Raw genomic sequence first — 22152 nt, 5'->3', positions numbered from 1 at the left:
GTTTTTCTCTGTGCACAATGCATGTTACAAATGTTGGATCAAAGTGCAACTACTGTGTTTAGCTACTTAGAAATACGATATATCGCAATAGAGCTGCAAGTTTACCTGTCACCCGGGGTAATTTCAGGTGTGCACCAGGAAAGGAGCAGGGAGAGCAGACGGACAGTGGCGGCTTTGGTATGGAGTGGGTCTTCTGAGGGCACAGGAACAGGCTGCTCCCCTGCAGGTATCTGGAGAAGAGCATTTCTGCGAGGGGACAGCGAAGGCACCGGTTCTGAGGCTCACATTCAGAGCACAGCAGTGAGTCTACGAAGGGAAGGACTTTGGGAGCGTGTGGGGAGTTGGGATTTTGCTCAGAGCCTGGTGGGGCCTAGAGAAATACCTTTGGCTGCAGCTGTGGGGCTGGACGGGGAGCCTCTACTGGACTAGATGTGGCGAAGCCCGGTGGGGCTGGGGTGAGGGGTGGGTCCTGGAGACCACCCAGGGACTAGACTTGGGATGGGGGTGGGGCGATCCCACTGCGGGCCAGGTGAGGACAGTGGCGTCGGAGCTCGCTGGGGTCTCTGGTGTCCCCTCAGACGCTGGGCAGAGACCACAGGATGTGAGGCCGGGCTCCTGGGGGGTGTGGGGGTGGTGCAAAGTCAGGACGCCTGGTGGAGCAGGGGAGGGGGCCACAGACCTTCAGGGTGGAAGAGAAGGAGCCGCCCGCCCGCCGTGGCCCAGGGAGGAGGGAGAGGGGGAGATACGCGCCTGCAGAGTGCGGGTGAGCTGAGCAGGGCCCCAGCCTGGTGGGTTCTGGACTGGGACATCCGCAAACGACCTGGCCGTTCGTTCCTGGAAAGTTCAGGGCGAACGTATTATGTTAATATTTTATAGTTTGTAAAACTTAAAAACAAATGTTTATTGATTTTAAGAGCGAGAGAGGGAGAGAATCCAATCAGCGTGGAGTCCATGCCCGGCTCAAACGCCCCAGCTTTGGGATGGTGACCTGAGCTGAAATCCGGAGTCCCACACTTGCCCCACCGAGCCGCCCAGGCGCCCCTACAGTTCATAAAACTTTTTAGTCCTTTTGATTCTTCGCCATTACCACCGGGCCGAGGCCGCAGGAGGGGGGGGGGGCAGGGGAGGGGAGCCTGGGCCCCCCTTCTCTGCAGCGCAGGTGCCGGCTCTGCCTCCGAGGGAGCAGGTGGGTGGGGACGCGTGACTGGGGGCGGTGAGTAGAGTCTGGGGCTCCCGCGGGGAGCACAGGGGCCTCGAAGGGCACAGGGCACCCCTGAGCGGACGGAGTCCTGGACAGACCTCGGGGACGCGATGCGCGCGCGCGCCCCCTGCCGCCTCCCGGGTCGGCTGGGCCGCGGGGCGGGGCGGGGCGGCTCGCGTGCCGGGGTGGGGCCGTCCTTCCGCAGCCGCGGCCGCTGCGGGTCCCCGAGATGCGAGCGCCGGCAGCCGCGCCACCAGAGCTCCCGTCCCGGGTAAGTGCGCAGGGGCGCGCCCCGCTGGCCCCGCTGGCCCCGCTCTGCCCTCCTGCCGCCCCATCCTCGCCGCCGTGGGCCGTGGGGTCCGACCGGCCACTTCTTAACTGAAAATGGAAACGGGACGTTTGAAGGAAGCCGACCCTCTGCCCCTGCTCGTGGCCCCTGCTCGTGGCCCCTCGGTCCCCCCGCCCCCGCAAGCTGTGGATCGAAGCTCCTGCCTGTGACCCACCGCCTTGGGGCCGGGTGGGGGGCTAATTGCCCTTTGCTCTCGGTCCAGTTTCTTTCAGTAGCTCTTTTGGGCAGATGCTGGCAGGGGGCTTCGCCCTGCCGCCCCCCCCCCAGCCCTCCCCAGGGCGGCGACCTGCCCCCCCCCCAACCCTCCCCAGGGCGGCTAGTGGAGGAGGCCGGAGGTGGGGGTCCTTGGAGCTGGGGCGGCGCAACTTGACGCCCTCCTTCCGGGCGGGAGCACCAGCTTTGGTGCTCACACTTGGGAAGAGCGGAAGGGCCCGTGTTCCAGGAATTCGCTCGGTTTCGGTTAGCGGCACCAAGAAAGGTTTTTTCCCCAAAAGTCTTAATTCGAGTGGTCAAAAATCCCAGACTGTGGGCCCAGCACAGACCATCAGGGACCTCCCGACCCTGTTGTTCCCACTGTGACTCCAGTTGGGCAAGGGGCCACCCTCAGGGGCAGGTGACAGGTCAGGGTCGGAGGTCAGAGGCCTTGGGCAGCTCTGTTCTTGGGTCCTCCCTCCTCTGTGTCCAGGGGCTGGGGCTGGAGGCATCTTCCCCCTTTGGAATTGCCCAGTGGGCCTTCAGCTTTGGCTGCCCCAGGTATCTCATGGGGGGTGGGGGGAAGCCCCTACTTACGCGTGGCCTCTGACCAGCCGTAGCTAGTCCGTGAGGGGCTTGACGCAAAAGGGGGTGCTTAAGTGTGTGCCTGGGACATCTGTCCCCAAGCTCTGGATCCTCGACCGTTGTGTACCCGGCCTTTTCTTGGCCTGGTCAGCAGCCTGACTCACTGAGGGCAGTCTTCAGACAGCCTCTGGTAGAGGCCGGCCCCTAAGCCTGGACAGCCTCCACCCAACATCCGCCATTAGGGATCATGTCTGGCTTCTGCAGGCTCCCGGATGGGAGCCCTGTCATGGTGGCACTCTTAGCACCCACCATTAAGAGGAGACCCTGTGCTGATGTGCAGGCTGTCTCCACTCCTGGTGGGGGGCTAGCAGGCAGAGCAGCCCGGCGTGGGAGGCTGTGTCGTCAGCAGCGGCCCTGCAGCGGCCTGTGGCTGGCACTCACCTCCTTTATGATGAGGACTTTGCTGGTAACTGCTGGAGTTTGGACTCGGACCTCCTGGTGCAGTTCAGCAGCACTGCGTGCCTGTGGAAAGATGTCTGGGGACACACACCCAGACAGGGGTGATGGGGCACCACTGCATGGGGAGGGGTTTTAATTTGGGGACAGCCATTGCTTTTACCGTAAGAGAAGAATTCTCATAAAAGCTCAGGTTTCTCCAAAGAAACCCACAGTCCGCTCAGAGCTTAGCAGCGATGGAAGGTCCACAAACCACCGTGTTGGGCCCAGCTCCCACCCGTGGGTTCCCCTGTGGTGCCCAGGCTTCTGGCCACCTCCCACCCCAGCAATGACCATGGCTGCAGAAAAGACCCTGGTCCAGGCCAACCGCAGGCCACAAGGAGCCCAGTGTGGAGGGTCTCCTGCCTTCCCCCTCCCCTGCTTACCGACAAGGCGTCTGTCACCCGCATCTGAGGCAGAGAGACCTGTGTCTCGCCTCAGAGGGGCATTTCTTCAAGGAGTTTGGTCCTATCCCAAGCAGGCTTCATCTTTCTGAGGAGAGGGCACGTATTTAGTAAAATGGAGCAACCTACGGCCATACCATCCACTTCCTATATGTTGGGTTCCTAGGGCAGAAACCTCAGCACAGATGGAACCCCAAACTGTGGTTTTTCCGGCGAGTTCTGTGGGGGGTGGTGTCAATGGGCCGACTCCTTTAATTTCTTCCACACAAACCCCAATGGGGGTGGTGCCTGGAGACTTTTATCTGCCCTTGGTTGTTGCTTTTTGCTGTAACCTGTGTTTTGGGGGTCATTCTGAATGCTGAGGTGGAGACATGGAGGGAGAATGTGGCTTTGTGGGGCGGGCAGTGTGCGAGACGGGGCCTGGATCCTGTGCCAGCTTCTGCTTTGGGCAAGAGGGCTGTGGGTGAAGGGTAACTAGGGGGTCAGTGCCACCCCCCATAGGAGTGTCCCCGGCCCCCTCCTCATCTTCCCTGTCATCTCCTCCACCCCCCCCCCCCCACCATCCCTGCTCCTGGCTTGGGGCTCATTTGAGGAATGGTGATGCTGGGGATGGGGTCTCCTTCACCTTTTTAAAAAAAATTTTTTTTAATGTTTTTATTTTTTTGAGACAGAGGGAGACAGAGCATGAGCAGGGGAGGGGCAGAGAGGGTGGGGGGGGGACACAGGATCGGAAGCAGGCTCCAGGCTCTGAGCTGTGTGAGATCATGGAGTGTGAGATCATGATCTGAGCCGAAGTCGGACACTCCACTGACTGAGCCACCCAGGCGCCCCGGTTCTCCTTCACCTTTGGCTTCACGGGTGGCTGTGTGGGCTGTTGCGTGCTTGGCCCCTCTCGGGGTGCAAGGAACCATCCCTGGGCTTTTGTCCCCGTAAGCTGGGGCCAGGCCTGGGATGATGACCTTGCACTCTGGCCTCCAGCCACCGAAGGCCCGACCTGGCTTCCCAGAGAAGTGCACGCATGGTGGCCGTGGCACAGGGTGAGGCTGAGAAGGCCAAAGCATCCGTCCATCCATTTGTGTTGTAGCCTGCAGCCTCTAGGCCACATCCCTGCACACGCTCCAGAGCGCTCCTGTGCTTGCCCACTTCATCCCTGGCAGCCCAGAAATGTACATCTGTCCCCCAGGGCCCTGCAGCTCCCACCCATTGTCCGCTCCCTCTGTGCAGAACACCCTCAGACATTTTCAGGGTGCTCTATCCACTTCTCCACTCTGAAAACTCCACCTGTATTTGCATATAGATTTGTGTTGTGCTTTTCGTTGAGTTAAAACTCGCATAACCTAAAAGTAACCATTTAAAAATGTATTGTTCAGTGCATTTATTTAGCATATCGCCGAAGTTGGGCACCTACCACCTCTGTCTACTTCCAAAACGTTTTCTTCACCCCAAGTTAAACTCTGCACCCATTAAACAGTCATTCCCCATTCCTTCCTCCCAGCCCTGGCAACCGCTGCCCTACTTTCTGTCTATGGGTTTGCCTGTTGTGGACATTCCTTACATGTGGAACCAATACGTGACCCTTTGTGTCTGTCTTCTCTCGTGTATCTTCGTGGCTCATTTGTGTGGCGGTGCGCATCAGAACCCCATTCCTTTATGTGGCTGTGTGCGTAGACCACACTTCGTTTATCTGTTCATCAGTTGGTGGCCTTTGGGTGGTTTACACTTTTTGGCTATTTGTGAATAATGAAGCTTTGAGCGTTTGTGTGCCAGATTTTGTTTAAATGTGTGTTTTCAATTCTGTTGAACTTATACCTAGGAGTGGAGCTTGCTGGGGTGTGTGGTAACTCTGACTCTTCGGGGAACTGCGCGCTAGTTCCCACAGCAGCTGTACCATTTTCCATTGGCAGAAGCAGCCACAGTGTCCCAGTCGCTCCGCGTCCTCACCAACACTTGCCATTTTCCCTTTGTTTTGTTGGTAGCCATCCTAGTGGGGAGTGAAATGCTGTCTCCTTGTGGCTTTGATGACATTTCCCTAGTGACTAATGATGTGGAGCGTCTTTTCATGTGTTTGTTGCCATTTGTATATTTTCTTCGGAGAAATGTCTGTTCAAGTCCTTTGCCCATTTTTAATTGTACCGTTTGTCTTTTTGTTGTCGTTGAGTTGTAAGAATTCTTGATATGTCCTGAATAGTAGACTTATCAGATGCATAATTTGCAAAGGCTTTCTCCCATTCTGTGGGTTGTCTTTTCACTGTGTCCTCTGAAGCACAGGTTTTTAATTTTGATGGAGTCCCATGTATTTTTTTTAACTTTTTTATCTGTGCCTTTGGTGACATATCTAAGGATCTGTTGCCAAATTTAAAGTCGTGAAGCTAGAGCCCCATGTTATCCTTGAGGATTTTATAATTTGAGCTCTTACACTTAGGTCTTTAATTTTGCTGGTTTTTCATATGGTGTCAGGCAGGAAGCAAATTCATCCTCTTGCATGTGGGCACTCAGTTTACCCCTTTGCTGAAGACACTCTTCTTTCCCCGTTGAACGGCCTTGGCACCGCAGATTGTCTGCTCTTATGCCCATTTTGCTTCTTTTTAATGCTTTTTAAAAACCTTTCCTTATGGAGAATTTCAAATCTTTGACGAAAAGGGAGGGAATGAGCCCAACTTATTCATCAACCAGCACAGATGGGCAGCTATCAATATTGAATCATCCAGTCTCACTTGGACTCCCTGATTGCATAGGAACAAATCCCTGACAAGTCATGTTTTTAGTGTGTAACTTTTAAAAATCAGCTTTTTGTATTTTTTTTTTCAACGTTTATTTATTTTTGGGACAGAGAGAGACAGAGCATGAACGGGGGAGGGGCAGAGAGAGAGGGAGACACAGAATTGGAAACAGGCTCCAGGCTCCGAGCCATTAGCCCAGAGCCCGACGCGGGGCTCGAACTCACGGACCGCGAGATCGTGACCTGGCTGAAGTCGGACGCTTAACCAACTGCGCCACCCAGGCGCCCCAGCTTTTTGTATTTTTAACTTAACTTCTTGTTTGAACTGAGAGACTTTGAGGAAGAAATGTCTACAACGGTGGAGTGGCTGTAAGGGTGACAAGACGACTCTGAGGGTACTCCAGGGCTGGCAGAGAGAGCATGCTGAAAGCATGCCCTTGGACATGGTCCCTTGGGCCTGGAGAGGGTATAGTTCAGCCCCGTGGATGGTGGAGAAGGTCACTGAGTTTCTCCACCTCTGGTGGTGGTGAACCGGAGCAAAGGAAAATCTAAAACCCTGGGACCAGAAGCCCCTTATTCCTGCAGAGTCCCTCCGGGGCCTCTGCTGGCAGGGGCCATACTGTGCTATATAAAGAAGAAATGCTTGAAGGGTCTGCCATGCATGCAGAACGAGCAAGGAGGGGTGGATTTGGAGCCTGGAGGCAATAAATGGATACCTGCACAACTTTTGAGGACGAGTGTACCTCCTAGGGAACAACAGCATAGGAGCCTGCCCCAGGGTCCTTCAATCTTCCCCTCCTGGCCCAGGCGCTATAGTTGCTACAGTTGCCCTGACTACGTATGTTATAAACCCCACGATCCCTTGTTATCATTGCTGTTTAAACAGTTATCTTTTGAAGACGTTTAAATAGTAAGAACAAACCTTGGTTTTGTACCCAGCAGTTCCTGTTTTCTGTGCCTCCTGTTCCATTTTGTAGACCCATGTTACCATCTGGTATCATTTTCCTTTGGCCTGAAGACACCCTTTCACATTTCTTATAGTGTGGGTCAGCTGGCAGTGAATTCTTTCAGCTTTTGTATGTCTGAAAAAGTCTCTAGCCTTCAGTTTTGAAAGCTATGTTCAAACGGTGTGGAATTCTAAGTTTCAGGGTCTTTCTCTCCGTGCTTTAAAGACGTAGTCTCTACACTTTTCTGATGAGGCACCCACTTTCATTCTTACCTTTGTTTCTCTGTACCCGATGGCCATTTTCTCTGGTGGCTTTTAACATTGTTCTATATATCACTGGTTATGAGCAATTTGATTATGACTGGCCTTGCTGTAACTTTTTTAAATGTTTTTGTGCTTGGAACTTATTGACCTTCTTAAATCTGTAAGTTTATATTATGTTTGGACAAATTTTTACTATTTATCAAATTTCTTTCTGTCGCCTTCTATAACCTCCTACTCTTTAGAGCCCAGTTATACACATAGTGAACTTCTTGAAATACCTAAGTATTTCATTTTTATTTTGGTGCTATTATAAATGGTACTGCTTTTTAAAAATCTGTGTTCTGATTGTTCATTGCTACTCTACAGAAACACACTTGACTTTTGTATCTTGTCCTTTTACCCTTTGACCTTTTTATCTGTGCCTTTGTGCTGAACTCAATTATTATAAGACATTTACCTTAGTAAACTTTTTGGAATTTTCTGTATGTATAGTTGTGTTGTCTGGGAATAGAGTTCTGTCTCTCCCTTTCCCAATGTTCTGGCATTGCTTTTTCTCACCTTATTGCCCTGACTAGGACACACATGTGGCACAGAGTAGGAAGGGAAATGAAGGGCCGTGCCTGTGAACTCAGAGGACAAGCTCAGTTTCCCGCTGTGGGTTGTAACGCTGGTATAGGCATTTCTGTAGATGCCCTTTATTAGAGTAATTAAGTTTTCTTCTATTCCTAGCGTGATGAGAGTTTTTCATTGTTATGAATGGGTTTGGATTTTGTTAAATACCTTTTTTGCATGTGTAAGATGGTCATATGTATTTTTTCTTTAGTTTATTAATGTAGTGAATTACAGTGATCAATTTTTGGATGTTGAAGCAGCCTTGAATTCTTGGATAACCCTCACTTGTGGTGATGTTTTGCCCTGTTTGTTTTGCTGGATTCCATTTGCTAATATCTGATTGAGGACTTTTGTGTCTGTGCTCATGGGAGATATCAGTCTGTAGTTTTCTTGAAATGTCTTTGGTTTTTGTATCAGAGTAATGTTGAACTTATAAATGAGTTTTCAATTTTCAATTTTAATTTCAATATTCTTCCAAAGTTTGCAGAGAATTGGTATTATTACTCTTTTCTTTAACTGGTAGAATTTACGAGTGAAACCATCTGGGCCTAGATGTTTTTTGGTTGTTATTGTTGTTTGTTTGTTTGTTTGTTTGTGTGTTTGTTGTTGGAAGAGATGTAGGACCAGAGCAAACAGTTTTTTTCTTGAGTGAGTTTTGGTAGATTGTGTTTTTCAAGGAGCTGGCCTGTTTTATCTAAATTGTTGGATTTGTGGAGATAGTATTTGTCTTAGTCTGCTTGGGCTGCCATAACAAAATACATAGATTGGGTGACTTAAACCACAGACATTTATTTCTCATAGTTCTGGATGCTGGGAGTCCAAGATTCAGGTGCCTGCTTGGTGGTTTTGCAAACTCCTCAGGAACTTCCTAGGTGTATTCTGAAACTAGCCCCTGTTTATGGAGGGCAGGGAGAGACCAAGAAAGAGGCAGCCACTCCCAGGTCGGTAGGTGGCAGTTTTAATAAGCAAAGAGAACTTACATATGAAAGCTTGTCTCAGATGGCGGAAAGATGAGTAGATCCCATACTCACTGGCTATATCTTAAAAGCTTATAAAGAGGTCGTAACTGGGCTCAGCCATGTATACTTTGAATGTGTTCTCAACAGAACATCCCCAACTCAGGGCTGTGTCCTTGGACCAGCCTCTGGGAGCAGGAAAGTTGAGTGGAACCCACATCCAAGGACAGGGGAGGGGATGAGTACCTTCCTAGTACCTGGGTCCAGCTCACAGTTCAGCTGGCAGTCACGTCCTCTCCATGACCTTCCCAAAGCTTCAGATTTGGTTTCCAGTGAGAGCTCTCTTCTTGGTTTGCAATGACTCTGTACACATAGTGAAGAGAGACCCCTGGTGTCTCTTCCTCTTCTTATAAGGGCAACAGTTCTAACAGGTCAGGTCTCCACTTTTAAGACCTCATTTAACCTTAATCACTTCCTTAAAGGCACCCCTTCCAATGCAGGATTAAGGCTCCAACATATGGAATTGGGGGGATACAAGTAAGTTCCTAGTCATATACTCTTAATTTTCTTTCTAATGCCTGTGGGATCTGTAGTGATGACCCCTCTTTCATCCTGATTTTGGTCATTTGTGTCTTCTCTATTTCTTGACCAATCTGGCTAGAGGTGTATCAATGTTGTTGATCTTTTCAAGGAACCAACTTTTGGTTTCATCAATTTTTCTCTTCTTCTATTTAAGTTTCATTGATTTTTCTTCTTTATTATTTCTGTCCTTCTGCTTGATTTGGGTTTATTTGCTCTTTTTCTAGTTACTAAATTGGAAGCTCAAAATATTTGAGATCTTTTATTTTTTTCTAATATAAATACTTAATACTGTCAGTTTCCATTAAAGTATTGCTCAGCCGTGTCCCACAAAATCTGGTATGTTGTGTTTTCATTTTAATTAAGTTCAAAATACTTTAAATTTCTTTGACACCTTCTCTTTGGCCCATAGTTATTTAGAAGCATGTTGCTTTCAAAATATCTAGGAATTTTCCATATATCTTTCTAGTTTAATCTCATTATTATCACAGAACATACTTTGTATGATTTCTATACTTTTAAATTTGTTCAGGATTGTTCTATGTCCTGGAATTTGGTCTATGTTGATGAATGCTCCATGTGGGGCGCCTGGGTGGCTCAGTCGGTTAAGCGGCCGACTTCGGCTCAGGTCATGATCTCTCGGTCCGTGAGTTCGAGCCCCGCGTCAAGCTCTGTGCTGACAGCTCGGAGCCTGGAGCCTGTTTCAGATTCTGTGTCTCCCTCTCTCTCTGACCCTCCCCCGTTCATGCTCTGTCTCTCTGTCTCAAAAATAAATAAACATTAAAAAAATAATAAAAAAAAAAAAAGATGAATGCTCCATGTACACAGAATACACACTCTGCTGTCGTTGGGTGGAGAGTTCTGCAGTTCAAGTCTGTTACTGTTTGGGTATTCTAAATCCTTCCTGATTTTCAGTTTACTTATTGTATTGATTACTGAGACAAGAGTGTTGACGTCTCTGACGAATTATCTGTTCAGTTTTATTCATTTTTGCTCCACATATTTTATAGATGCATACACATGTAGGATTGCTATGTCTTCATGCGATATCCGTCCTTGTCCCTGGTTACATCTTGTCTTACTCGCATAACTATCCCAGATTCTTCTGATTCCTGTTTGCGTGGCGTATCTTTTCCTCTCCACTTACTTTGCCTGCCTATATCTTTATATTCAAAGTGTGTTTCTTATATTTAAAGCACATTTGTTACACATTTCCAATGTTCTCATGGCACTTCACACACAGGGTGAACATTGTGTGTTGGGCCTACCTCTTCTTGAGGCCAGGCGAGGGCTCTTAACCCACTCTCCGACTCTGTTCGCCCAGTGCCTAGCAATGAGTGGTCACTGTACAGGATGTTTATGAGGGTTCAGATAGCCCACTGCATGGAAGAATCAAGATTTTGATGCCCTTCTTGAGGTGATGGGTGAACTGACCAGCCTTAGGACACAGGTCTTGGGCTACTCCTTAAGGACCTACTCTCAGATACAGGCGGCATGTCCAGCACTGCTGGTGGAGGCTGGTGGGTGTGTTCAGCTGGGCTGCAGCCGTGAGTTAGTGGCTAAAGTGGAGTCCAGGGCTATGGAGCTGAGTGCGAGACTTTACATACAAAAGAGGAAGGCTGTTGGCTCAGAAGTGCAAGGCCACAAAGGGGAGGGATGGAAAGAGGAAGAAGACCCACCACAAACTCCACCAAGAGAGGGTGCATGCGGCTCCTGCCAGGGAAACAGCCCCATGAGAGCCCTGACACAGCAAACTGTTCCTTAGGACCCTGGCTGTGTCTCCTGCTCCTGGATGCCTGTGGAACAGCTTCTGTTTTCTGAGGACAAGCTCAGGATGTTTAACTTTCTGAGCCAGGTGCAAGAGTGGAGGGCTATTCTCTGTGTGAGTGTAGTGACTCAGATCCTCAGGTCAGGCTGGGGGACCATGACGCTGCTGGTCAAGGGGAGATGGTATGGTCAGGGCTGTGTGTCCTCACGTGGCCCTTGAACACCTTCCTGCTGAGTGAGAGGGGGTGTGAGTGGCTCACGTGGGCAGGCTTTGTGCCAGAATCACCTTGGGTCTTGTCCAGTTGGCAAGGAGGAGTGGGACCCCCAGCGTGGGCTCGGTGTTGACTCCTTGATTAGAGACACAGCCGACCTCGGCCGATGCTGCTGCCTTTGGTGGTTTGGGGAGTCATACGGGCACTGGGCTCTCTTCAACATAACAAACTTTATGCTCCCTCCCCCCTTTTTTAGGGCCAGAAATGATGATTCCACCAGGGGAGTGCATGTATGCTGGAAGGAAAAGAAGGAAGCCCATTCAGAAACAGTAAAGTATCACATCTTGTGTTTTTGCTGATTGTTCCTGATGAAGGGGGAAAGTATTTGCATTTTCATTGAAAGGAGTGAATTTTAGGAATAAAGTGAATGAGGGAGAGGTTTTGCTGAGTCTTTCTGATGGGTAGAGGGGCTTGCAGAAACAGCATGAGACCCAGCGCCTGGGGCTGCCGGTGTTTTGTGGGTTCTCTGCACAGCTGGAAACCCACTGCTGCCTTTCTTAGCGACTTGGGGCTGCTTTCCTAACTTTGATGGCAAGGCAGGACAAGGCAAAGCTGAGTGACACCTTTCAGCTAGAAGTCAACACGGGGGGCTGAGATGTCACCATGGTTTTTGGTGAGCACCAGATCTCCTCCCTGCCCTGGTGAGACCTGTCCTCGCAAGGACACACCACGGCCCCTGAGAGCGTTGCCACACATGAAGGACACTGTGGGGCTTGTCCCCCTGCCTGTGGGCCTCCAGGAGGTTTACAGAGTAGAGAAAGGAACCTGTGACCCTCACCTCCTGGACACAACACCAGTGTTCACAGTCCCGCCAGCAGCCCAAATGTGTTCAGGACAACAAGGTATGAATTTTGCGGCAGGGGTTTGGGACTGCCCTGCTGTGAGGCCAGCAGGTGTGGTTCCCAGAGCCCAGCGGCTGCCTCTGGCTCCTCCAAGGGGGTCCTGCAGTGTGTGCACTGTTGGCTGGGTTTCTGGTGTGTGTGTGTGTGTGTGTGTGTGTGTGTAATATAGCTCTGTTTGAGTCGGTGTGAGCATGTGTATATAAGGCTCTGTGTTTGGGCCTGTGTTTCTGTGACCCAGGCTGCCCCTCTGGGCCCTGGTGGCTGCAGGATTCTGTGAGAGGCCCCCACCCAAGGATAGGCGACAAAGGCTTGAGGGGCGGGGCTTCGGAAAGTGAGTTTGTCACCTGAGTTGGTTGTGTGGCCACCGCGGGCCTCCTGGGCTCTGCAAGTGGAGGGTGAGGCAGGAGGCGGCTGAGTGTTTCCACGACTGGGTCCGGGGCGGGGCAGTGGTGGGGCTGAGTCCTGCTTGTGTGTGCTAGACAGGGTTTATTCTGGTGAGCACACAGTCACGTTGAGTAAGGAACGGCACCACGGCCCCTGGAGGTGTTGGTCACTTGCATCTTTTTCCTTATTGGGCTGTAACTGAAGGCTGTGGCACTGCACGTGGTTAAATGTGCAATCTGGTCGGGTTGACAGCTGTACGCACCATGGAACACCACCAAAATCAAGGTCACCGACACTCGGATCGTACCCAGAGTGTCCTGTGTGCTTGCGGTCCCTGCCTCCACCTCCATCCAGGCAACCCTGGCGTGCTCTGTGCCGTAGCCTGCTTTGCATCTCTGGAATCTTCTGTAAGTGGAATCAGACACCATTTTGTTGGGCTTCTTTCCTTCAGCCTGATCTTGAGGTCCATCCACACTTCGTGTGCACGGAGCGTGCTCCTGTTTGCTGCCGAGTAGTGCTCCAGGGTCTGGATGCACCGCTTCGTTTACTCACCTGCAGATGGACATTCAGGTGCTTCCCAGGTTTGGGCCGTTGCAGGCAGAGCTGCCACGAATGTTTACACACAAGTCTTTGTGCGGATGTATGTTTTCATTTCTCTTGGGTAAATACCTAGGAGTGGGATTTTGACTCAGCAGATGTGTGTTCACTTTTAGGGAACCACCAAGCTGTTTTCCACAGCAGCTGCACCGTCTTGCTTCCCGGCAGCGCGCAGGGGCTCTCGGTCCTCTGCCTTCTACCCGGGTCCCCGATGGGCGGTGGTGCCGCCTCAGCACGGCTTGATCTGCCTCGTTCCCCATGGGCGCTGGGCGTCTGTTCATGTGCTTGTGTGCCATCCACATATCTTCTCTGCTGTCTTCTTACTGAGTTTTAAAACTGCTTTACATATTCTGGATACAAGTTCTTGTGGACATTTCCCCCCAATCTATGGCTTACCTTTTCATTTCATTTTCTTTTTTAAAAAAGTAATCTCTAGGGGCGCCTGGGTGGCTCAGTCAGTTGAGCGTCCGACTTCAGCTCAGGCCATAATCTCGTGGTTCGTGAGTTCGAGCCCCACGTTGGGCTCTATGCTGACAGCTCGGAGTGTGGAGCCTGCTTCCGATTCTGTGCCTCCCTCTTTCTCTGCCCCTGCCCCACTCACACTCTTTCTCTCAAGAGTGAATAAACATTAAAGAAATTGTGGTTTATATACACAATGGAATACTACGTGGCAGTGAGAAAGAATGAAATATGGCCTTTTGTAGCAACGTGGATGGAACTGGAGAGTGTTATGCTAAGTGAAATAAGTCATACAGGGAAAGACAGATACCATATGTTTTCAGTCTTATGTGGATCCTGAGAAACTTAACAGAAGACCATGGGGGAGGGGAAGGAAAAAAAAAAGTTAGAGAGGGAGGGAGCCAAAACGTAAGAGACTCCTAAAAACTGAGAATAAACTGAGGGTTTATCGGGGGTGGGAGGGAGGGGTGGGTGGGTGATGGGTATTGAGGAGGGCACCTGTTGGGATGAACACTGGGTGTTGTATGGAAACCAATTTGACAATAAATTTCATAAATAAATAAACAAACAAACAAACAAATAAATAAATAAATAAAAACTAATCTCTATGCCCAACATGGAGCTCAAATAAATAAATAAATAAATAAAAACTAATCTCTATGCCCAACATGGAGCTCAAGCTCATGACCCTGAGATTAAGAGTCGCACGCACCACTGACTGAGCCACCCAGGCTCCCCCCTTTCATTTTCTTTTTTTTTTTTTTTTTTCTTTTTTTATTTTTTTATTTTTGGGACAGAGAGAGACAGAGCATGAACGGGGGAGGGGCAGAGAGAGAGGGAGACACAGAATCGGAAAGAGGCTCCAGGCTCCGAGCCATCCGCCCAGAGCCCGACGCGGGGCTCGAACTCACGGACCGCGAGATCGTGACCTGGCTGAAGTCGGGCGCTTAACCGACTGCGCCACCCAGGCGCCCCCCCCCCTTTCATTTTCTTAATGGTGATTTTCAAAAGACATTTAAAAGATATTGATGAAGATCAACTGACCCATTTTTTTTCTTTTATGAGTTTGAGTGTATGTGTGTATTCTAAGAGTCCTGTGGCTATCCCAAGGTCTCAAAGATCTTATGTATTTTCTTGTAAAGTTTTATAATAGGCTATAGATTTAGGTCTGTGACCCACTTTGAGTTAATTTGGGGGGATTATGTGTGGTGACAGTTGATGTTCACCTGTTTTCATGGGTTTCCAGTTGACCAGCCCCGTTATTGGAAGGACTTTCTTTCCCTTGAACTACCGTAGTATCTTCATCAAATGAATTGTCCAAAATCTGTGGGTTTATTTCTAGACTCCTTACTCTGTTCCCTTGTTCTATATTTCTATTTTTTCTGTAATACCAAGCCATCTGGAACATTGTAGATTTATGACAGGCTTAAAGTCAAAAGGATAGGTCCCCCGATTTTGCTATTTCATTGGTTATTCTTGGTCCTTTGCGTTTCCATGTAAATTTTAGAATCAGTGTGTCAGTTCCTATAAAAAGCATTGTTGGAATTTTAATTTGATTACATTGAATCTACACATCAGTTCAGGGGAGCATTGCCAGATGTACGCCAGGGATTCTATATTTTTGGTGCCAGGGCTCTCTTCCATCTGAGCCTGAACTATCCCTGTGCTAATGGCACTGGTCCTTGTCCCCTATCACCTGCTGAGTCTCTGCCCGGGGACTTGGAACTTACTCCACATGCCCCTAGGCCTGAGCCTGAAGCCCCTCAACCCCCATCCCCTCTCGTGCCCGTGGGCATGGGGTGGGGTGGTTCCTGCTCTGGCCCATGGGGCTGGGGAATGGGGTGGCGGAGATGCATCACGGGACAGCCAGTATTGTGAGAAACATTGAAGGGGCTCTTCCAACGCCCATTTCTCCAGCAGGCTAGTGTCCCTCCCACAGGTGCCCCAAGAGGGCAGGGGTAGGAGAAATATCATGGCCCAGCTCATCTTCAGGCACAGGCTGTCTGGGGAGACAGGGGAGCAGCCCCCCCCCCCAGCCCTGCACAGAGGTGAGGTTTCAGCAGGGGCCACCTGCCGGTCTCCCACTGTCTCCCCTTCTCTGACCCTCACACCTGCCCTGAGTGCTCCTGTGTCTCTGGGGAGGCCTCGGGTGTCTTTCACTGACTGGCGGGGGGGGGGGGGGGGGGGGGGCTCTGCTCTAGCCAGCAGGTGCCAGCCCACACTGGAGCTGCTCAGTTTATCTCCAGGCCTCCTGCCGGTTTAAATTTTGCCCAGCAGCATGAGTGATTTGGGGGCATATGCCTCATTAAGGAAGAAAAACAGCAGAAAGTGAGAAAAGCAAAGATATAGGAGGAATATTTGTAAATCATGTATCTGATAAAGGGCTTCTGTCAAGAATATAAAGAACTCCTACAACTCAACATTAAAAAGACAACCCGGTTGAAAAATGGGCAAAGGACTTGGGGAGACATTTCTCCAAAGAAGACACACAGACGCCCAGCAAGCATGTGAAAGGGTGGCCATTACTGGCCGCTAAGGAAAATACCGGTCAGACGCAGCGAGGCCCTCCTTCACGCCTGGAAAATGGCTGTTCTCCAGAAAAAGGAAACTGATGTGTCCATGAGGGTGTGAAGCGCCGAACCCTCACCTGGTGCTGGTGGTGATGTCTCTGGGTGCAGCCGCCAGTCTGGCAGCTCCTCAGAAGGTGAAATGGAGTGACCACACCGACCCGGCTGTCCACCCCCGGGCATGCACTGAGAGAACTGAAAATTAGGTGTGAGCAGGGTCTTAGGGTCATACGGCATTGGGTACGATGTCCGTCGACTGAAAGCCGGCCAGACTTCCATCGAGTTGTGAACAGGTGAGCAAATGTGGTCCATCCACACGACGGAGTGTTATTCACCCAGAAGAAGGAATGGGGTCCTGATAAACGCTGCACCACGGTTACTTGAAGACATGATGCCAGGTGGAAGAAGCCAGACGCGAAAAGTCTCACACTGTGTGGCTGCACGTGTGTGAAATGTCTAGAACAGGCAGAGCCGTGGAGACAGAAGGCAGCTTGTGGTCGCCAGGGGTGCTGGAGGGAGACCGGGAGAAACTACTGAATGGGTACAGGGTTTCATCTGGAGCCGTGAGATGTTTGGGACTTGATAGAGGTGAATGTACATTTTGAAAAGCTAGTGTTGTGTGAATTGTACCTCAAAGCAAACAAAGCAGTGGCCTGTGGGATCGGGGCATCAGGCTTCTCTGTGCTTTTGTGGCCAGGGGCCCTCAGACTCTGCAAAGTAGGTTTGTGCTGCGGGCCCCTCCTGACAGACGGATTGCTGGGTCTCACCACACTTGTAAGTGAACACACAGGGACAAATAGGAACTCCTAGACAAAAGAGACCTCAGCCCCTAAAAGCAGGAGCCCTCCAGCCTCCCAGGTGCCATGACCCCAGGGAGGGTTGGCCCTGGGAGCCAGGCAACCTGGGTCCAGCGCCAACAGCCCCTCCCCCTGCCGCCTCTCCACCCAACTCTGGCTGCCACTTTAGGTTCAGATGCTTTGATGTGGGTGATGTTTAGGAAGGGCCTGTATAGAGCTGTTTCTGTGAGGGCGGTTAGGGTCAGAGGAGAGGGACTGTCATCCGGCAGTCGGGGGGGGGGGGTGGTAAGAGGGTCAGATGAGGAAGGCCAGCTCTGCCCTCTACCAGGATGGTGGACAGGGAAGCCCTGGGCAGGGGGATCCCCCTTGTGGGGGAGAGCAGATCTGTTGTGGGGCAAAGGGAAATGGAACCCAGGCCACAGCCACCTCACAGAGGCACAGCCCATGACGTCAGGGCTTCAGAAGGGCGGGTGGGACAGCGCCCAGGTGCCCAAGGGTCCTCTGTTACCCCCTCCTCGGACCCGTTCAGCCCTGCTGTGTAGAGGAGAAACTGAGGCCCAGAAGCATCAGTCACACCTGGACTGCAGGTCCTGAAAAGGTCCTGCGTTTAAGAAAAGCCTGGAAGAAGCTGAGCACATGCAGCCTGGGGCCAGGGATCCTCCTCACACTTGGGGAAAAGTTAGCACAGAGAGGTCAAGAAATGTGCTGGAGCCACACAGCTTGCCTGCAGCTGTGTCCAAGGAGACCTACTCTCTGTCTCTGAGCGCCCTTCCTGGTAATGGATCCCAGCTTCCTCGTATGCACAGTATCAGGAGCCTTTTGTCCTTTTCAGCACCTTTTCTCACTTAGAAGCTGATCCACGCCATAAGGTCACTTCTGGGGACAGGTGTGTGCTCCATGGGGTGACAGCCCCTGGCGGGAAACCCCGAGTCTGATGGCGCTTGCTTCCCTGCAGGAGGCCGGCCACGGGGGCTGAGAAGTCAAACCCGTCCAAGCGGCACCGGGACCGCCTCAACGCCGAGCTGGACCACCTGGCCAGCCTGCTTCCGCTTCCTCCTGACATCGTGTCTAAGCTGGACAAGCTTTCCGTCCTGCGTCTCAGCGTCAGCTACCTCAGGGTGAAGAGCTTCTTTGAAGGTAGGACTCTCCTGTCCATCTGTGCTCAGCTGGGTGTCGCCTGGGCTCGCTTCGGTCTCACCCGGGCCCACCCCACTTTACTGGGATGGACCAGTTTGCACCCTGTCTTGGGTAATCATTTAGGGGAGCGGGCACTGAGTGCTGATGACCCAGGGCAGCTCTGTGCAAGGCTCAGGGGCTGGCCCTCCCCCTGCTCAGCTTCCCCACAGCCTCAGGGCTTCAGAGGACCAGGCAGATCCTCTCTGTGGGGAAGCAGGACCAGGGCTGAGCTCAGGAGGCCGTGTTCCCCCATTAGCCCGTGTCACTATTGGGTGGCCATCCTTCCGTGTTGTTGCTCTGTCTGTCCCGGGGATGCTGTGATCCCAGCCAGGCACCAGCCCCTCTGCGCAAGGGGTCCCTGGTGTGTCAGTCCCTTGCAGTAGCTGGGGATGGGTGCTCTCCTATATCTGATGCCCCCAACCAGGCCTCATTCTCCACGTGTCCCGGCTCAGTTCCTGGTAAAGAAATGTGGCTGTCACCACGCTGTTTCAGGGCCCATGACTGCCGTCATCGTCCCGAATTAAGTCTGAACTTCTTACCAAATCGCAACTTACTACATGTCTTTGGGATTGGGTAAGACAAATGTGTAAAGGGGCAGGTCTGGGCACCAGGGAGTGGTGGGGGCTGTGGCCAACAGCAGAGTCTATACTCTCTGCCCAAAGGCTTTGGAGGTCGGTTTTTGCACATCCTCGTTTCGCTGCACAAAACACCCTGGGCTGCAGTGAGGACGCCGGCCAGGGCTGAGGTCCTCGGGTGATGTGAACCCAGGTCTGTCCCAGCTCCCACACCTGGGGGGACAATTTGCCCTGAGACGATTATGGCAAGGCCCGAACGCACCTTAATCAGACACGTCTGAGGTGCGACTCGGCCACTGTGCATTGCTGGCCTTCTGCAGCCCCCCAGGAGCGGGAGGGCAGTTTTCTTGAGGACTTAGCCTACCTTCAGTCCCAACTTCCTCCAGAGACCCCACCATGAGGAAACATTAGGGGCCCGCAGGCAGCTCTGCCCAGTGCATACTCCACCTGGGCACCTTGCCGACTGACCCCTCCAAAGGGCCTCCCACACGTTGGCCTCCATTTTTTCTCATGGAGCAGGAATCCCAGATCCTCTGATCACTGCTGGGCTCGGAGAGCCTGCTCTGTGTGTGAGAGCTCTGCATGGAGCTCCCTCCCAACCTCCGTCTGACACCCCAGAACCCTGGGGGCTCACCCATGTGTGTGCCCTCTCTGCTCTGGGGTGTGGAGCCCAGTGGGTAGTCTGGGCTGGTCCTGAGCCACACTGAGATGTCCCATCATGGAAAGGCCACCTGTCGTCATGGGGAGGCCGAGTGCACTGGGCTGGATGGCCATGTGGCCTGCTGAGCCAGGCTTGGTCCTGAGGGCTGGTGGCTGCCACATTGGCCATGCCCAGGACCCCTCTGGGGCATCCCTGCTCCCCTGTTCCCCTGTGCATCCCCGTGCTGCCTCTTCCATCCCTGACGTGGCCCCGTGGGATTTGCAGCCGGGGCTGGAGCTCACCCAGCGCTCAGCCCAGGTCGGTCTTCCTCACTAAACCTCGCACTCTTCCTTTGGGTTAAAAGGGTGCCACCTGGGTGTCCGTCACCCAGACTTCCATGGCTGGAGCCCAAGCTCACAAAACACTCCCGCTGAAGTATTCTGTAGGGTGACAGAGAATGGTGCGTGGCACTCAGTGGAGGTCACCAGGAGGGTCTTGTGGGCTGGTGGGCTTCCCACAGGAGGCAAGGGGCAGGCGCTGTCTGCAGGCTGCGCTGAGGCAGCCCCTCACCCCAGTCTGTCCAAGGCTCTGGCCCCTTGCTGCCAAGGTCCTACATCTCGGGACGGGGCAGGGGCGGGGGCTGCTAGTCACTATGTATTCTCCCTGCTGTGGTCTGGGCCCCTTCCCCATGGGACGGAGGGGTTTTGTGTTCCTTCCCCAGCTGCACTGGGGTATCCCCAGGCCCTCGGGTGACAGGACCAGCTGTATGCAGTGCAGTCCTGTCCCCCAACCTCCATAGCTGCAGCTGCTGTGTTTTCTCACTGGCCACATTCAAAGCCATGTCTATTGTCTGGATTCTCCTTCCCAGTGTCCACATGTCTGGCTCAGGCCCTCTCTCCTTGAAGTGCTGGAATCTTAGATTTCAGGTTCTTGGTGGCTCTGGGACCTCAGGTGAGGGGCCAAGAAAGGCCCGCAGATGGGAAGACCGGTGTAACTGGGGGTGCTCTTCCGAGCATCTGTGCTCTGAGTAGAAGCTGAGAGCCCCAGGGGCCCCCAGCCCCATGCCCCAGGGGTTCTATCCCCATGCCCAGGGCCCATCGCTTTGCCCTGGGGCACATCCCCAGGCCCCAGGGGTCCTATCCCCATGCTGGGGGCCTGCCTCCTCATGCCTGTGGCTATCTGGTGGGCACTCTGAGCCCCGATGGTGACAAGACCAGTTCACTGAGGTGACTTGGAACATTTTCGTGTTGTGCAGGACAAGAGTGCAGGACAAGATGCACTCTTGTGCATCACAAGAGTGATGTGATGAGTAAGTCGACAAAGTCATACAAAATGTGCCAGAGAGCCAGGTGTCCACACCAAGGGCGCGGTCCCCAGACTTGCCTTTGCGAAGCCTCTCTGTTACGGACGGCCACCTCAGCTTCCACGGTGGCCTCTTTAGGCAGCTCGGGCAGGTTTGGGGCTGCCCTGGGTGGGGTTGGTGGTTCACCTCCTGTTGGCACACCCTTGCAGACCTGACCTCCTGGCTGGGTGGTCGGGGGAGGAACCAGGTCACTTCTCTGGATGGGTCCAGCCGTTCCCAGCCAGGCCAGGGTTGGTGGTCTCTGAAAGGCTCCCGTCTGCTGTTTCTAGGGGTTCAGGCAGCTGTTCGAGTATCTGCCTGAACGCCTCACCTCTCTTAACTGGCGGTCGGTGATGTTCCCGACCTGCCACCCCATGCCTCCCGCCGGTGCACGCGGACGCCCTTCAGGTCTGTCCGAGCAGCTAGGGCTGACTCCAGGTCCTGCAGCAGGTGGGCCAGCCCAAAGCTCACAGCTGCCTGGCCACTGTCACAGTCAGGTGTCAGAACAGAACTTGGTTTCTCCACAGCACCGTTTCTGTCAAGGGTTCTGAAGTGTGGGATCCCCTTGAAGCTGCACAGTTGAGAGGAAATTGTAGAAAGTTTCCCGAATTCATTTTCACTGTAGAGTTAGAAAAAAGTCAGGCTGCAAAAAATCGGATCTTAATCTGCACTTCCTGACTCAGAAATAGATGAGTTAATTTCATTAAAGCTTCCATAAAATGTCACCTTTGGGAAGGATGTGACCTGGAAAATTTCAGCTTCAGATGGTAATAAGGCCTGAAAACTTGCCTGTGATGTTTACTTTAGTGCTGGCTTTTGTGGATTTTTGAAAGGCAGCAGATTTTTAATTTTTTTTTATCTGGTTTTTGCACAGGCAAGGGGCCAGTCAGTGCTTCTGCGTTATCAACCCCTCTGCTCAAATGCAAGACTGGGATTTTCCAGTCTTGTGGATTTCATCGTTCACACGATAGGAAATTGGGGGCTGAGAAAAAGGGGGAAGTCAGGACAAACAGGACCCTCGAGGTGGGCTCCCCCAGGATGTGGGGCCTGAGAAGCCCCAGCACCTCCTCACTTAAGCCTGGTAGTTGGTTAGGGCCACCCTCCCAGGCATTAGCTCTGCAGTGTGGGCTCGTCTGGGACACTTGCTGGCCAGAGGAGCAAAGCTCAGGTGGTGGAGAACCACCACTCACAGGTAACGGACCCAAGGTCCACACGGTGTGTCCATCCCGTGAGTCTTGTGATGGGAGCATCAGCCAGGGCTCCTGACTCTGTGGAGAGAAGTGTCAGAGAGGGCAACAGGGGCGATAAGCAGAATGAAGCGAGAAGGGGGAGGTGGAAAAGCAGTTTCGGCTGTCTGTGGGAACGTCGAGATTCCGACCCTGGGTCAGTGCTGCCCATGGGTAGTGTCTGGGCCTCCCGTCCCTTTGCGTTT

General features: G+C 52.3%; 1 protein-coding gene across 1 annotated transcript in view; it reads left to right on the top strand.

Moving 5' to 3' along the window:
- Nucleotides 1–1362: 1362 nt before the first annotated feature.
- Nucleotides 1363–22152, top strand: part of AHRR (aryl-hydrocarbon receptor repressor) — an 85312-nt gene continuing 64522 nt past the window's right edge. The window contains exons 1-3 of the mRNA XM_043602050.1: nt 1363–1472; nt 11538–11610; nt 17943–18124. Coding sequence (XP_043457985.1) covers nt 11546–11610; nt 17943–18124 — 247 coding nt within the window. The 5' untranslated portion in view covers nt 1363–1472; nt 11538–11545. The remainder of the gene's footprint in view (nt 1473–11537; nt 11611–17942; nt 18125–22152) is intronic.

This window comes from Prionailurus bengalensis, chromosome A1 (genome assembly GCF_016509475.1).
Source record: "Prionailurus bengalensis isolate Pbe53 chromosome A1, Fcat_Pben_1.1_paternal_pri, whole genome shotgun sequence".
In the NCBI taxonomy this organism is placed as follows: Eukaryota; Metazoa; Chordata; class Mammalia; order Carnivora; family Felidae; genus Prionailurus; species Prionailurus bengalensis.
Note: the sequence above shows the minus strand (reverse complement) of the source record. Positions and strands in the feature narration are given on the sequence as shown.